General features: G+C 35.3%; 1 protein-coding gene and 1 long non-coding RNA gene across 6 annotated transcripts in view; one reads left to right on the top strand and one right to left on the bottom strand.

Moving 5' to 3' along the window:
- Positions 1–14,593, top strand: part of LOC144455819 (uncharacterized) — a 67,527-nt gene that overhangs the window by 37,382 nt on the left and 15,552 nt on the right. For all 3 annotated transcript variants that reach the window (XR_013484612.1, XR_013484611.1, XR_013484613.1), the window contains one exon: positions 4,989–5,071. This is a non-coding gene — a long non-coding RNA (uncharacterized LOC144455819). The remainder of the gene's footprint in view (positions 1–4,988; positions 5,072–14,593) is intronic.
- The window catches only part of MIS18BP1 (MIS18 binding protein 1), a 53,509-nt gene that overhangs the window by 25,683 nt on the left and 13,233 nt on the right, over positions 1–14,593 (bottom strand). For all 3 annotated transcript variants that reach the window (XR_013484610.1, XM_078149666.1, XM_020988097.2), the window contains exons 4-9: positions 13,989–14,062; positions 13,132–13,262; positions 12,501–12,588; positions 5,378–5,550; positions 2,400–2,566; positions 1,340–1,442 (exon numbers count right to left, since the gene is read on the bottom strand). Coding sequence is in view for 2 of the 3 variants with exons in the window: in XM_078149666.1 (XP_078005792.1) it covers positions 1,340–1,442; positions 2,400–2,566; positions 5,378–5,550; positions 12,501–12,588; positions 13,132–13,262; positions 13,989–14,062 (736 nt within the window). In the remaining variant the exon portion in view is untranslated. The remainder of the gene's footprint in view (positions 1–1,339; positions 1,443–2,399; positions 2,567–5,377; positions 5,551–12,500; positions 12,589–13,131; positions 13,263–13,988; positions 14,063–14,593) is intronic.

Here is a 14,593-nt window from a genome sequence, read left to right as displayed (position 1 = left end):
GCTCACATTTGGGAAATTGCCCAGTACTTTTAATAAATCCAAATGGCTTGTTGCCTCAGAATAACTTGTTTTTTGATACTATAAATCATGGTTGGTACAGTAACATAAAAATCAATTATTTAGATTATATAAAATTAGCATGAATAAAATCAATGAAGGTGGAATTAGAAGAAAAACTAGAAAGCAGGAAAAATATTGGCATCAACTATCACTGATAAAAGTCTGATATCCAAATGTCAAGACTGCACAGCAAGACCACTCCTCTCTTTTCTTACTATTAGAAGACACCTTGTTTTCCAGAGCTAAGGCCCAGTGTGGCATAACAAGAGTCCTTTGCAGTCACCATCTGGACAAACTCTGCTGCAGCTACATCACAGAATTGGCTCAAACCAGCCCCTAGGTGGTTCCTGAGCTCACATAAGCACCTCTAGGAACCACATTCTGGTCATGAAGACTTGATATGAATAGATCTTTTGTCACTAGACAAACTGGCCTCATTGCTGCCATTACACCTCATCACTTGGTTTTTTATCTAGTTACAACTATACGTATCAAGTCTTAGCCTCGCTGTGTTGCGTCTCTTGGTCCTAGAGTAGACGCTGGCACACATGTCTATTTTACTTCCACTACTGGAAATGTACCCCAAGGAAGTATAAAAAAAACATAAACAAAGGTCCAACATATGCCAAAATATTCATAGGAACACTTTTCATGGTAGAAAAGAACCAGAAACAAGTTAGGTATCTATCTACTGGGGAAAGGCTAAGGAACTACAGTATATTAATGTAATGGAATATTATGTAGTAAGAAATAACAAATATGAGGAATTCAGGGAAGCATGGAAAGATTTGCATGAACTGTTGCAGACAGAAATAAGCCAAACCAAGGGAACAATATAACATTTACAGTATAAATGAAAAACCACACCAAAAAGAAATAAAATTCTGAATAACTGAAAAACTAATCAAGATCCCATAGAGAGACATGGGGGACTACTATGAAAAACACCATATACATTGTCAATACAATCACTGTATCATATGTTTTTGGTTAAGTGGTTTTTTCATTACAAGGGAGGGTTCAATCTGGAGGAGAGAGCTGAAATAGCTGTCATATAAAGAAAAGGCATCAATAAAATGCATTAAAAATAAAATAAAATGTTTTATACACTTTAAAAAGTCATTAATACAGAATAAGAGTTGAGAATCCTTAAGGCAATTTCAGGAATAATTTTGGCCTAGACAATTTAAAAATGGGCACTTTCCAAATCTACATATTTAAAATAATATAGCAAACAAAATAAAAAGGTTCATTTAAAAAATACTGGGGGGCATTTTACCTCTCTTTAGACTTTTAAATATTGTTTCATTTGTTTTAACTTCATGATTTTTGGTTTTCTTTGGAGAAGTTATCAGTTTACTTTCATTTTTTGAAGTTGATTCCTTAAAAACAAAACAGATGGAAATAATTTTCTATCAGTAACACTGCCAGTATCCATCCTAAATAGGAAGCTCAGAGCACTTTAAAAATTATGTACACGGCATAGAAATTAACATATTCCTATAGTCGGATGTCACATCATCTCCCCCCAACATGTCCTTGGTGGAGGCAAACAAACAAAAAAAATTACTTTCTAACCACTCCTGTCCCTTGGAATCTTCTAACTCTGAAATACCTTCTCTTTTATCTCCTGCTTTGCAAGTCACCTCCCTAAATTGCCTCTCTGTGCTGAAGAAGCCATGAGGTAGAAGTAAAGCTAGCTGATCACATGGCCCTCAAATTCCCTAGGGCAGGGGTCCATTACTTTGTTTTAAAAGTATTTTGATAAGTGAATTTCAATATAATTGCTTTACTTTGTAGCCCCATGTATTTTACTATATGCATTTTAAAACATTCTGAGGGATCTTCCATAGGTTTTACCAGATTACCAAAGGGGTCCAGGACACACAAAAGATTAAAAATTCCTATCCGCAGGCTGTGTCCTGAGGCCATCTGTCATGTAACCCCAACTTCATTTCATTAAGTCACAAGAGGTAGAAATAAACAGCCAGAAAATGCTAAGGTACGTGAACCACATCATAAGGGTTAATACTCTGGTACCTCATTACCTTTATATCCTCTAAATCTTTGCCTTAATATTGTTTTTTAGGTGAGGCTATGCTAATAAAATATGAAGTCTTTTTAGTACATATATTAACTGAGTTTCTCTGGCTGAAATTTAAATGTATTTTTAGATTATAACAGATAATAGTATATGGAAATTCCATAGTATGCTTCATCTTGACAATCTCCTATTCTTAAAATAGTCAAACATGGGCAAAAACACTAAGTATTCAACTGAAGTCAGATGTCTGTTTTACTCATCTGAAGATCAAACAATAGTGTATGAAAAAAATTACCTCTTTAGGTAGGCAGGTTTTTCCACCAGTATGGAAAGTGATATTCGTTTGATTATCACAATTATGTTCATCATGCCGAAATTTTAAAGGTACTTCATGATGCTGATCAGTATGAAACATTTTTAATTCTGTAGCTCTATGTAAAGCATTACACTCAATAGGTATTTCTATGAGGACAAAGATTATATTTCATTAGGAATAAGATTTTCAATGTATAGTGCTTTCTAATAAAAGGCACATCAAATAAATACAGATTGCAAACCAACCATTACTGAATAAAAGTAATCCATTGGAGTTGGACAATTTTGCTTTAGATCTTTCCTAATAAAAGGGAAGTTCATTTATTCCTAATAAATTATAAGATACCATGCTTTACAACTTCTTAAAGCTTTTAGACAACTTATTTCATGGGGTAGGTTCTGTCTATATCACCCTTTTTCAAAACACAAAGGAAAAGGGGACTTCCACGCATTGAGAGTTATGAATTTTTAACCTTCTTCCCCAGATTCAATGACGTGGTATTCAGAGTGGAGGACTGAATTAATAAATAACTGACCATCTTCCTCACTGGGATGTTATGAGGAAAAATGGTAAAAAGCACATTATAGCCTAGAAAGTACTGTACAAATGCAACAATTTAATAAAAAGCTAACAAATCTAGTTCTATTTCCTCTATATTTCTATTTGTACATGGAATCCTTATGTTAAAATCTGTTCATTTTGTTGTGTAGTACAATAGTAACTAAGTCATCAACAAAAACAAACATAAATAGTAAGTTTACTTACACATAGAATTGTACTTCTTGGAAATGTGAGAGATGTATTAAAACCTCTCATAATAATTATGAAAACCTACACACTAAGAAACTGCTCAAAGAATCTCATTCAAGAGCTGGAGACCAAAGAGTAAAACTGGAAAATGATAAAATACTGATTAAATGTTATAAAAATGTCTTAAGAAATACTGCTAACAGGATAAAAACAATATTTAAGGGACTCACAGTCAAACTACATGTACATTAAACTGGAGCCAAGTGGTTAGAAAGGAAAGAGATCAAGAAATCTGGAGGTAAAAAAACATATTCTTCCATTGTAAGTCATTAGGCTAGTAAAAAATCAAGATCCAGAGGAGAAATTTAAAATGCAAGTTTAGTTAAATTGCTATATTTTCTAAGACACTTAAAGATTGTTAACAAATGGATTATCTCTCCATGATAAAAGCAAGAGAAAAATTTTATGATCTGATCTCTTTTATGTAAGGTTTAAATTTCCACCTCTCATATTGTTACTCAACCCTCAGTACTGGGTGAGGATACTTTCTCTTCATGTCATTTTTTTCCCTTAGCAGTGGGAGTGGAACATTGTTATTTTCTCTCTTTTTAAAAAAAAAAGTAATGCCATTAGATGGGAGGTAACACATCAAACCCTTATTTTTTGAGTCTCCTTTACCCCAATCATTGTGTACGGATAACCAAAAGGTAAATAAAGTCCAACCTGTCTCAGACCACCAAGGGAAATGAAAGATTAAAGGATTAAAAAAGCCCTGAAACATAAAAAACTGTACCCCAAGTCAAACAGCTGATCAGCGGGGAACTAAACATAACTATATGTTTCCTTCATACAAGTATCTGCAGAAAATAGCTCACACAAAAAAATTCTCTTGGCCTATAAAAAATAACTTCCTTCTCTGTGTGGCAACCAAAACTTCCACCTGCCTTGGCTTGTGATGTTGGACAAAATAAAGGCTTTAGTTCCATGACCTCATGCAAAAATCTTTCTTCTCAGCCTAACAGTTTAAATGGGCTGGGGGCATATAAAGATGGAGATGACATGAGTATCTAAATCCTAGAAATTCCCTGCCACTTTCTGTAACCTTCCCTAATATTTGAGATTTTCAGTTCCATTCACTAAAGAATCACAAATTCAGTCAGCGGCAAGACTGTAATTCAAAATTTCTCCTTTCTTTCAGCTGTGTCTCGGGTTTCTTAAAAGAACTAATCTCTAAATGAGAGATGACAGTGAGGTTTTAGAGCTAAAGAGGGCAAAATTTACAGATGATATCCCACTTTGGGGGCAGGATTCCTTCTGCTTAGAGAAGAAGATGAACTAGACTGGTACTATCATTACAGTTTATCACTTCACTTTCATCAGAAGGTAGTAGTGTTCAGGCTGTGCCAAAAGCCTATTATGTCAACGTAGAGAAATTAGGAGGGCGCCTGAGAGCAGATAAAGGCTTGAGACACAACCAAGTGGATGCAAATTATCCTTTTTCTACCCTGGAAGGAATGAAGTACATTTGTCTTAGAGAAGTCTCTGCTTGTAGTATGACTGCTGATTCAAAACAGGAAAATAAGGATATGGGGCGTCAAGAGAGAGAATTATGCAGAGAAATAAACATCCTTTTTCCTCCTAGAAGTGATAATGGGACATATACCAAGAAATGTTATCAAGGTCAATAGCAGCTGTCCTGAAATGTTAAAGGTTTGATATGACTAATGATTTTAGCAGTCTTTTTTTTTTAGACCAAATTAAGTAAAATTATGTTCTTATCACTACCTAAAAGAAAGTGGGTTTTCTCTTTTTCAACAGGAATGAATCATTTCGATGGCTCTGATATAAATCTGGACCAGCTTCTAGGGTTTAAGTGGCCAGAATACCTTTCTTTGTTCCAGGTAACCTATTATATTTACATCTCTATCGGAATTAAGATAAGCTGGTTTATCTACTGGTATTTATTATCTAATAGAAGCCAGGAGGAAAACTGTGATCCTGGCTACAAAAGGTTCTAGGGCTTACAATGTAATTTCTTTGTCAGTAAAACAATCTTCAAAAACAAGATAAATTATCCTAATAAATGCAATGTTTCAAAAACTTCCATACTATTGCACTTTAGGTATAAGAAGAAAATAATATAGATTTAATCAATAGTTCAACTTCTTCCTGTCAATTTAAACATATAAGAAAAAAGATGAGCATACCAGAGCAGTTTTCAGAAACATCAAAGGTAGTATTTTTAGTTTTGGCATTTTTGGAGACCATTTCTGTTCCAGTTTCTTCTGATGTATCACTTTTTTTCATCCTTGTGTCAAAGACAGATTTATCTGTTTCTTGTTGATCCAATTTACATTTTTTTCCTTTCTTAGGAAGTGTCCTTTAAACAATTAAAAAATGTATGAATTAAATACTTTTCATAGTTAACATTCAAGTTTTCTCTCCATTGAGTTTTTAAAAGAACAAAACAATAACTCAGTTATAGCTATTATACAAAAAAAACTATCAAAGAACATAATAAGGAAGGTGAAGTAGAGATTCTTATATAAGAAAACATATTCAACATCATAGGCAACACTGAGACTTAGTAGGATAAAATTTATGGTTGTGAAATTTATGGCTTATGGCTATGAAAGAATATGCTTTGTTCAGAACAAAAATAGATTGAAGGAGAACACTATACTATTGCATATTAACATATACTCAAGCGAGGACGTACAGGAACAAGGAAAGATAGTAGAGCGAAAAAAAAAGATAGGATTTATGTGAAGATTAGAGAAGGGATCTTGTCATAGTAGCATACTATAGGCCATTGGGACAGAAGGAAGAAATAAGATGATGACTTCAAAAAACAGACTACAAGCCTGGCATGAGGCATGATGAGTAGTGACGCTCTAATTGTTTGAAAATCTGCTATGGCTTCCTCTCTGTCAAAACCAGAGCCGTTAATACATTTTTTTAATTAATTAATTTATTTAGTTTTCAACAATCACTTCCATAAGCTTCTGAATTTTAAATTTTTCTCCCCCTTTCTCTTTTTTTTGGTTTTGTTTTGGGCTAGGCAATGGGGTTAAGTGACTTGCCCAGGGTCACACAGCTAGTAAGCGTCAAGCCAGATTTGAACTCAGGCCCTCCTGAATCCAGAGCCGTCGCTCTATCCACTGCGCCACCTAGCTGCCCCTCCCAAGACAGCATGCAATCTGATATTGGCTCTACATATACATTCCTATTAAACATATTTATACATTGATCATGTTGTAAAGAAGAATTATAACCAATAGGAGGAACCACGAGAAAGAAGAAACAAAACACAACAGAAGAAAAAAAAAGAGCAAATTGTATGCTTCAAGCTGCATTCCAACTCCATAGTTCTTTCTCTGGATGGGGATAGCATTTTCCATCATGAGGCCTTTGGAGATGTCTTAGATCCTTCCATTGCTGAGAAGAGCTAAGTCTATCAAAGTCAGTGATCACACAACATGGCTGTTACTGTGTATGATGTTCTCTTGGTTCTGTAGCTAATACGTTTTTTAACTTGTCTTAAGTACATTTTAGTCTTTCCAGAAGTATGGAAATCAATATGAAGAATCTGAACTTAATTCTGACTAAAAAGGAGCTGATTGCTAAGAGAAAAAAATGGGAACTGTAGGGAGAAATTAACAACTCTATTTTAGAACATGGGATAATGTAGGTGAGAAAAGCCAGATGTCATTTGATCTGTATCCTCAATTTTAGAGAGTACAAAGAGAAAGAATAATAGGATTAAAAAAACTAAAATTTTAAAGAAGTCAGTCCAAGCAAGACAGGATACTAACAGAAATAACTGGGGTGAGAAAGAAAAAGGGGAGTATCTAAGGCACAGGGAACTGAGCAATTGATTTAGATTTTTAAAAATATCGGTACAGAGGATGAAAGCAATGGTAGGTAGTGCCCAAGAAACAATGTCGGGTTCCTAGTTTGAGGCACAGAAGATGGGGTCAAACCAGCAGCCAGGGAACGCAGTGCATAGTCTCTTGTCAGTCCTACTCAAGATATAAGAAGGAAACAGAGGAGCCCCGTGCTTCAGACACAGCAGGAGAAAGGACCAGGGCAGCATGTGAGAAGCAAACCACTTAGAGTCTCCCAGAAGGCCTTCTCCCAGCACCATCAACAACATATAGGTGGGATTCGTCAAGATCACAGCAAAGACAGACTGAAATACAGGTTTTGAACTATACAAGGAGAAGGAGAGAGGGAAGGGGTTCAAGGCCAATATGTAAGCCAAGTCACCAGAAGACTGAGCCAAAGATGAATTCCTGTAGGAGGATAGCCCAGTCTTTCTTTCTTTTTTTTTTTTGCTAGGCAATGGGGTTAAGTGACTTGCCCAGGGTCACACAGCTAGTGAGTGTTCTGTGTCTGAGGCCATATCTGAACTCAGGTCCTTCTGAGTCCAGGGCCAGCGCTCTATCCACTGCGCCACCTAGCTGCCCTGAGGAAAGCCCAGTCTTAATCACCACATATGGGACCAAATAGGGGGCTGCCCACATCATCCAGAAGTATGGAAAGTAGCAAGGTCTAACTCAGCACATAGCCCTAATTCAGAAAACTGTATCTGAAGATATGAATAGACAGAAGAAAACACTGAACACAATGAAAAAATATCTTGGTCAAAGAGAAGCCCAAGAGGTAAATCCAAAAGAACTTCACATAGAAGTCAACATAGAGTCTCAGAGAAAAGAATGTCCTGACAACAAGAACTATAAAAGTACCCTGAGGAAATCAAATAAGAAATATAAAATGAAATGTTAAAGGAAAGGACAAGTAGGAAAAAAAGAATAGCAAGGAAAATTAATAGCTTAAAACAGATTGTGGCAAGCCTTACCTAAAAACTGAACTCCTTGAAACTTAGAAAGGACTAAAGAGAAAATAATTATTAGACAACAAATATATAAAACAAACTGAAACAGTGGAAAAAAAAACAGAAGAGAAAGTAAAGTATATAGTACCACCACCATCAGATCTGGAAAGCAGGTCAAGGAGAGATAATCTTACAATCATCACATTATCTGAAAATCATGACAAAAACAAAATAAAAGCTAGATATCATACTTAAAGAAATAATGAAAAATTGCTATATCTGGAAATAGCAAATGCCCAATTAGTGAATGGCTAAACAAAATGTGGTAAATATAATGGAATATTATTATACTATAAGAAATGATGGTTATATGAAATAAATGCTTTAAAGTACTATTGACTAGAGAAATGAAAATTAAAAAACAGTTCTGAGGTACTACCTCACACCTTTCAGATTGGCTAAATGACAGAAAAGGAATGCAACAAATGTTGGAGGGGATGTGGAAAAATTGTTGACACTAATGTACTGTTGGTGGAGTTGTGAACTGATCCCACCATTTTGGAGAGTAATTTGAAACTATGACCAAAGGACTAAAAAATTGTGCATACCCTTTCACCCATCAATACCACTATTAGGTCTGTATCCTAAAGAGATAAAGAAAAAAAAAACCAGAAAGGAAAAGGACCTGTATGTACAAAAATATTTATAATGGTTCTTTTGAGGATGGCAAACAATTAGAAATTGAAGGGATGCCCATCAATTGGGGAATGGCTGAACAAGCTGTGGTATACGAATGCAATGGAATACTATGGTGCTATAAGAAATGAACAGGATGGCAAGATTTATATGTACTGAAGCAAAGTGAAACGAGCAGAACCAGGAAAACACTACATGGCAACAGCAATACTGTACAATGACCAAATGTGCATGACTTAGTTATTCTCAACAATACAATAAGACAACTCTGAAGGACTTAGGATGAAAAGATGCTATCAGCCTCTAGAGAAAGAACTGATGGAATCTGAATGCAGATTGAAGCATACTTTAAAAAAATTTTTTTTGGTCTGTTTTCTTCTGTGACATGGCTAATATGGAAATATGTTTCGCATGACTGCACAAGTATAATCTATATCAAATTGCTTGCCTTCTCAAAGGGGGGGGAGGGGTAGCTAGGTAGCACAGTGGATAGAGCACTGGCCCTGGACTCAGGAGGACCTGAATTCAAATCTAGCCTCAGACACATAACACTTACTAGCTGTGTGATTCTGGGCAAGTCATTTAACCCCAATTGCTCACAAAAAAATAAATAAATGCTTAACAATCAAAGTGGGGGAGAGGAGGGACAGAGGGAGGGAATTTAGAACTCAAAATTTTAAAGAAATGAATGTTAAAAATTGTTTTTACATGTAATTGAGAAAAAAGCAAATTAATTTTTTTTTAAATGATGAAATGGAAAGTTTCAGGGGAGATTTTACGGACTGATTCAGAGTGATGTTAGTAGAATCAGAAGAATAATTCATATAAAAACAATTTTGAAGGGCTTAAGAATTTTGATCAATGCAATGCCCAATCACAATTCAAGAGGACTGATAATGAAGCAGGCCATTATGATGGGACAAAGATGCAGAATAACACAGCGTTTTGCACATGGCTAATCAAAAAATTTGTTTTTCTTGATATGTATATGTGTTATAAGGATTTTTTCTTTTTTTTTTTTTTTTTAAATGGGGGTGGTATAGAGAGAAGGGCTAGGAATCAGAAAAACAAAACAAAACAAAAAAACCAAGTAAATACAAAATGTAAACACAAAAAGAATACCATCAGGAATGTTTAACCTCAGCATGAGTTCAAGGATGATGATAAGGCCACAAAAAGGTCTTAGCTATGTCAGGAAAAAGAAACGATCAAGGAAGGGATTTTGACAGTGAAAATGATGATGACAATGTACCATAATGAGAAGGTAAAACTGCTCAGCTCTTATTTTGCTTATGTGTTCCCCTGGGACAATAATCTTTGGACTAGAGAGAACAAAATAAATCCTAGTGAAAGACAGTGAAAGACCTCTAGATCATGCCATATCAATCAACAAACATTTATCTACTCTATGGCATATATAGTTGGAAGAACTGTTACTGTTTGAGAGATTTAGACCCCTCAAAGACCAGAGTACAGGACAGGGTCATCTGGAATGAATTCACAGACTCAAGCATTCTTTAAGTCAAGGTAGCAAAGACTTACTGTTACGCTATACAGAGGGTAGGGGTCCTTAAGGAAGCCTGCCCTGGTGGGCAGAGCTCCTTAGGGACCTTGCAACCTGACAAGAATGATGCTAAAGCTCTAACATACAACTATGTCATTCACTACTGGAAACCACAGGGAGGGGGGAGAGTTTCCTAAAGGGTATATTTTTGGTCTGTTATGTCTGTAACAAGATTGTTTCAGGAGTTGACATCTATAGCTTGACCTCTAGATTGCATACAGTAACTTTGGGCATCAGTACTTGATAGTTCTGCTGGTACAAGCTAGTCCTGTTCATACAAGAGGTTAGCTTGTTCTTGTAACAGGGAGAGATAGTTCACCTCACTAGGCCCACTCATGAGTCAGGTACCTTGGGGTAGAAGGAAACTGCCAGGGATAGTGTTTCTGAGGGTAGGGAGAAATATGATTTTGCAAGTGACATCCAGGTACAAGCACCCAAGTACCTCATCAGAACGAGGGATGTTTAATCTAAGGAAGAGAAGGCTTGGGGACTAGAGTGAGACAACATGATAGCTGTCTTCAAATACTTAAAAGGGCTGTCACGTGAAAGGGGAATTAGGCTTGTTCTGCTTGGCCCCAAAGGCAGAGAAGTAGGAGGTAGCGGGGTTGGGCTAAAGTTCCAAAGAGGCAGATTTATGCTAAATGTCAAGACCCCTAACAAACAGAAGTAAGCAAGAGTAGAATTTGCTGCCCCAGGACTATGGGTTTCTCTCACAATGGATCTTTTGAAGCAAAGGCTGGATAAGCATTTGTCAGGTATGTTGGACTAGAGGGCCTCTCAGAGTCCATGTTTCTGTAATGGTATGGCTCGTTAGTGGGGTGTCTCATGCATCTTTCCTCATCTCTCTGCCATTTGAAATAATTATCAATGACTGAGATGAAGAGTAGAGATGGCAGGCTTATCAAATCTGGAGATTACCAGATCTCTACACTGGAGTCAATGATATCTTGACAGGCTGCAACACTGGGCCAAAGTGAATAAGATTAATTTTAATACAGACAAATATGAAGTCCTATACTTGGGTTAAAAAAATTGACATCAGAGGAATAAGAAGGAGAAGGTATGGCTAAGCAACAATCTCTGTAAAACAAGACCTGAGAATGTTAGTAGACTCTAAACTTGATATGAATCAATGGTAAGATAGAGTAGCCTAAAAAAATCTGTTATCCTTGTCTGCATTAAGTGGTGCAGTGCCAGGATCAGAATGAGGGAGGTGACAATTCTATACTCTATCCCGACCATACCACGTCTCAATCACTGTGTTTAGTTCTGGATGCCACATTTTGAAAAGTGGAAGGAACAGAGAGGAGAAAGACCAGGATGGAGAAGAAACTAAAATCCTTACACTGTAGGACTGGTTGAAAGAACAGGGGTTGTTTGTCCTGGAGAGAAGACCTGGGAGAGATGGAGGGCATGACACTTGTCTGTAGTCTGTAAGTCCTGAAAGGGCTAACACATAGATGAAAGAGTAGACATTCTCATTGGCCCTAGAATGCAGATCTAGGAGCAAATGGTGACAACGAAGTATACTGAGAAATAGGCATCAGCTTGACAAAAGGAAAAATTTTTAGCCAATAGCAATCCCAAAGTGGGAATAGGCTACCTTGGGAGGTGGCTGGAGCATCACCAGAGCTCTTTAAAAGGCTGACAGTTTCTTGAATGATGTCAAGGGGATTCCTGTATGCTTATGTGTTGGATTAGATTAGATTAGATGGCCTCCAAAAACCTTTCAAAGAAGATCCTGTGATTTTATAACACAGGGAAAAGTGGTAGGTAGCTAAGTGTTCATCTTAAAATGGCCAAGTCTTGTCAAATTTTGACTTCAGCTTTATTTCTAGAAAGCACTGAAATTCTTATCAAGTCCTGCTGGCTTATGAGAGCATATTTAAGAATAAGGAGAATGGGGGGGATAAAGGGGAATTTTAAGAAATGTAAACACAAGATAGCAATAAACATTTATTTTTTTAAATATCCAGAAGAAAAAAGTTCAAAAAAGGTGATCAACAGGGGAGTTTTGTTACTACAGTGTTCAAATGAATTTACACTTAAAATTGTATATAACAGAAATTCATGGATTCATATACAACCCTCTTTTTTGTTTTTTGTCTAGCCAAGTGAGCACACTTGTTGATAATTTTAAGTTAATAAGAAAGAAAAAGGAAAAGAACAAAACAAAAATGAAAAAAAAAAGAATAAAGCAGAGTTATATTTTACATTAAGAAAAACATTTTACCTTAATTCGTGTAACAAATCATCAACATATTGTTTCCAGTTTTTTGGAAATCCAAATATAAACTTCCTAGTAAAACTAGCTGGAAACCCTTTTTAAAACAAAGAAATGGTAACACTGAAGTTAGTACTTTTTTCAAAGACAAAATTTTGGAGCAAAATAGCTAATTAATTATAAATAGCTAGAATTTCATTGCAACTTCTGATTTTCAGAGAAATGTTTCACTAAAGTTTGATTATGTTACTAACAGCAATTTATATTTTCAGCTTAATTAACTGACCCCCTGGAAAAGAGAAAATATTCTACTTCTCTTCCCAAACTTTTCAATTAAATTGAATTCAGTAAAAATTTCTTAAGAAGCTCACATGCATTTTACCTAACTAGGTATAAAAGGTGAAAATAAAAACATCCTTGGTTTGAAGGGGTTAATCTACTGGACCTGCAGATGACATAAATATAACACAAAGGCAGTGACTTCAATCTTAATATGCTAGGTTATTTTTCTATTTTATTACTAATTATTTTAACTGTTATAAAAACGTAGTAAGTCATCAAAACTAGAGATATATAGTCAGTTTATTATTACTTTAAAAATAAAAATAAAGAAAAATAAATTTTGCTCTTAAGTTTTTACCTGCTTCTTTCATGGAAATAGTGTCTATTGTTCCTTTTAATACATAGACATTGCCTGATATAGTCCTAAGTCTGTTGTAGTCAAGACGTTCAACAATTGCATTACTATGCCAATATAAGTCAGGAGTATCTCTAGAGAAAAGATGATTAAGATTCTTCAGTAAATATATCCTCAAATATTCACATTCAAGATTTACATGAACTCATCTTCATCATCACCTTAGCTAAAATTTATAAAGTGTTTTAATATTTACAAACAGCTTTGCATATATTTATTCTCTTATTCGATCCTCCCAATAACCTGTATAGCAGGTGCTATCACTACAAGTGGAAAACTGAGGCTGCCAGAGTTTAAGCGATTTGTTTGTCCAGGGTTACAAAGATAGTAAATGTCTGAGGCAAGATTCAAATTCAGGATTTCCCAAGTCCAAATCCAGTGCTTTATCTTATGTCACCTAATGTAAATAAGAACAAAGCAAAATTTCTGGTAATTTATACACAAACATTCAAGGATCTGTGATTTGGGCAGTGCTAAATTCCTAGTACAGGAACCTCTCAGGCTAACATAGATAGAATCCCATCTATAACTTTGGTAAGTAAGCACTAAAAAGTTGTCTGTAGTTCATAATAAAATTTTAAAAAGAATAAACTTCAAAATTCAACTCAAAGTTGATTTCCATCCACCAGGAAATGCCCCTAATTCTGCTCTATGGGGCCAAGTGGAACAGGTCTACCCCCTTTCCTAACTGACAGCCCTTTAAATACTTCAAGAAAAGCTATCATGTTCCCACTTAGCACTTCCTATATTCAATTTGAATAAAATAATTTATTGAAAACATATTAATATTGTATACTTACATCAATTTTCCTTCTACACATACAGCAGTGTTATTATTCATGTTCCTAATCATCCATTTCTGTAGACAAATTTCCTAATGAAGTATAAAACAAAGTACACATTCTTTCTATTAATTTCCTTAATGTTAATGGGGGAAAAAATACCTTACTTAAGTAACCTAACTTAAGAAAACCTAACTTTAACTGACGAGAACCCAAGAAGAAACACTGCCAAACTATTCCATTTTACTTTTAAAAAATGCCTGATTCTATGAACTTTATACTGCAACAGAAGGGACAAGAGAATGGAATTTTCAATATACTCTTCTTTTTCTATCTAGTAACAATTATTCAACTTCTTTAATACCTCCCACCATCTTCTAGCATCCTAAACAACTGAAAAGCCAATCTAAACTCCCCAACCACACTTTAAGACAACACAATACAGAAAAATATGCAGATTTATATAGCTCCTTAAAATTTACAAAATGCTTTCCTAAATTTTTGTTTTGTTTTTCAATTAACAAGAACTTAGTGTATCTCTCTGTTACTTCCCCTACTGAGGGAAAAAGGAAGAAAAAAACCAAACCCTTGCAATAATTACATATAATTTTTAAAAATTTTCC

This window comes from Phascolarctos cinereus, unplaced genomic scaffold (assembly GCF_003287225.1).
Source record: "Phascolarctos cinereus isolate Bilbo 61053 unplaced genomic scaffold, phaCin_HiC Scaffold_2;HRSCAF=192, whole genome shotgun sequence".
Lineage (NCBI taxonomy): Eukaryota > Metazoa > Chordata > Mammalia > Diprotodontia > Phascolarctidae > Phascolarctos > Phascolarctos cinereus.
This window is presented reverse-complemented; position numbering and strand designations above follow the sequence as displayed.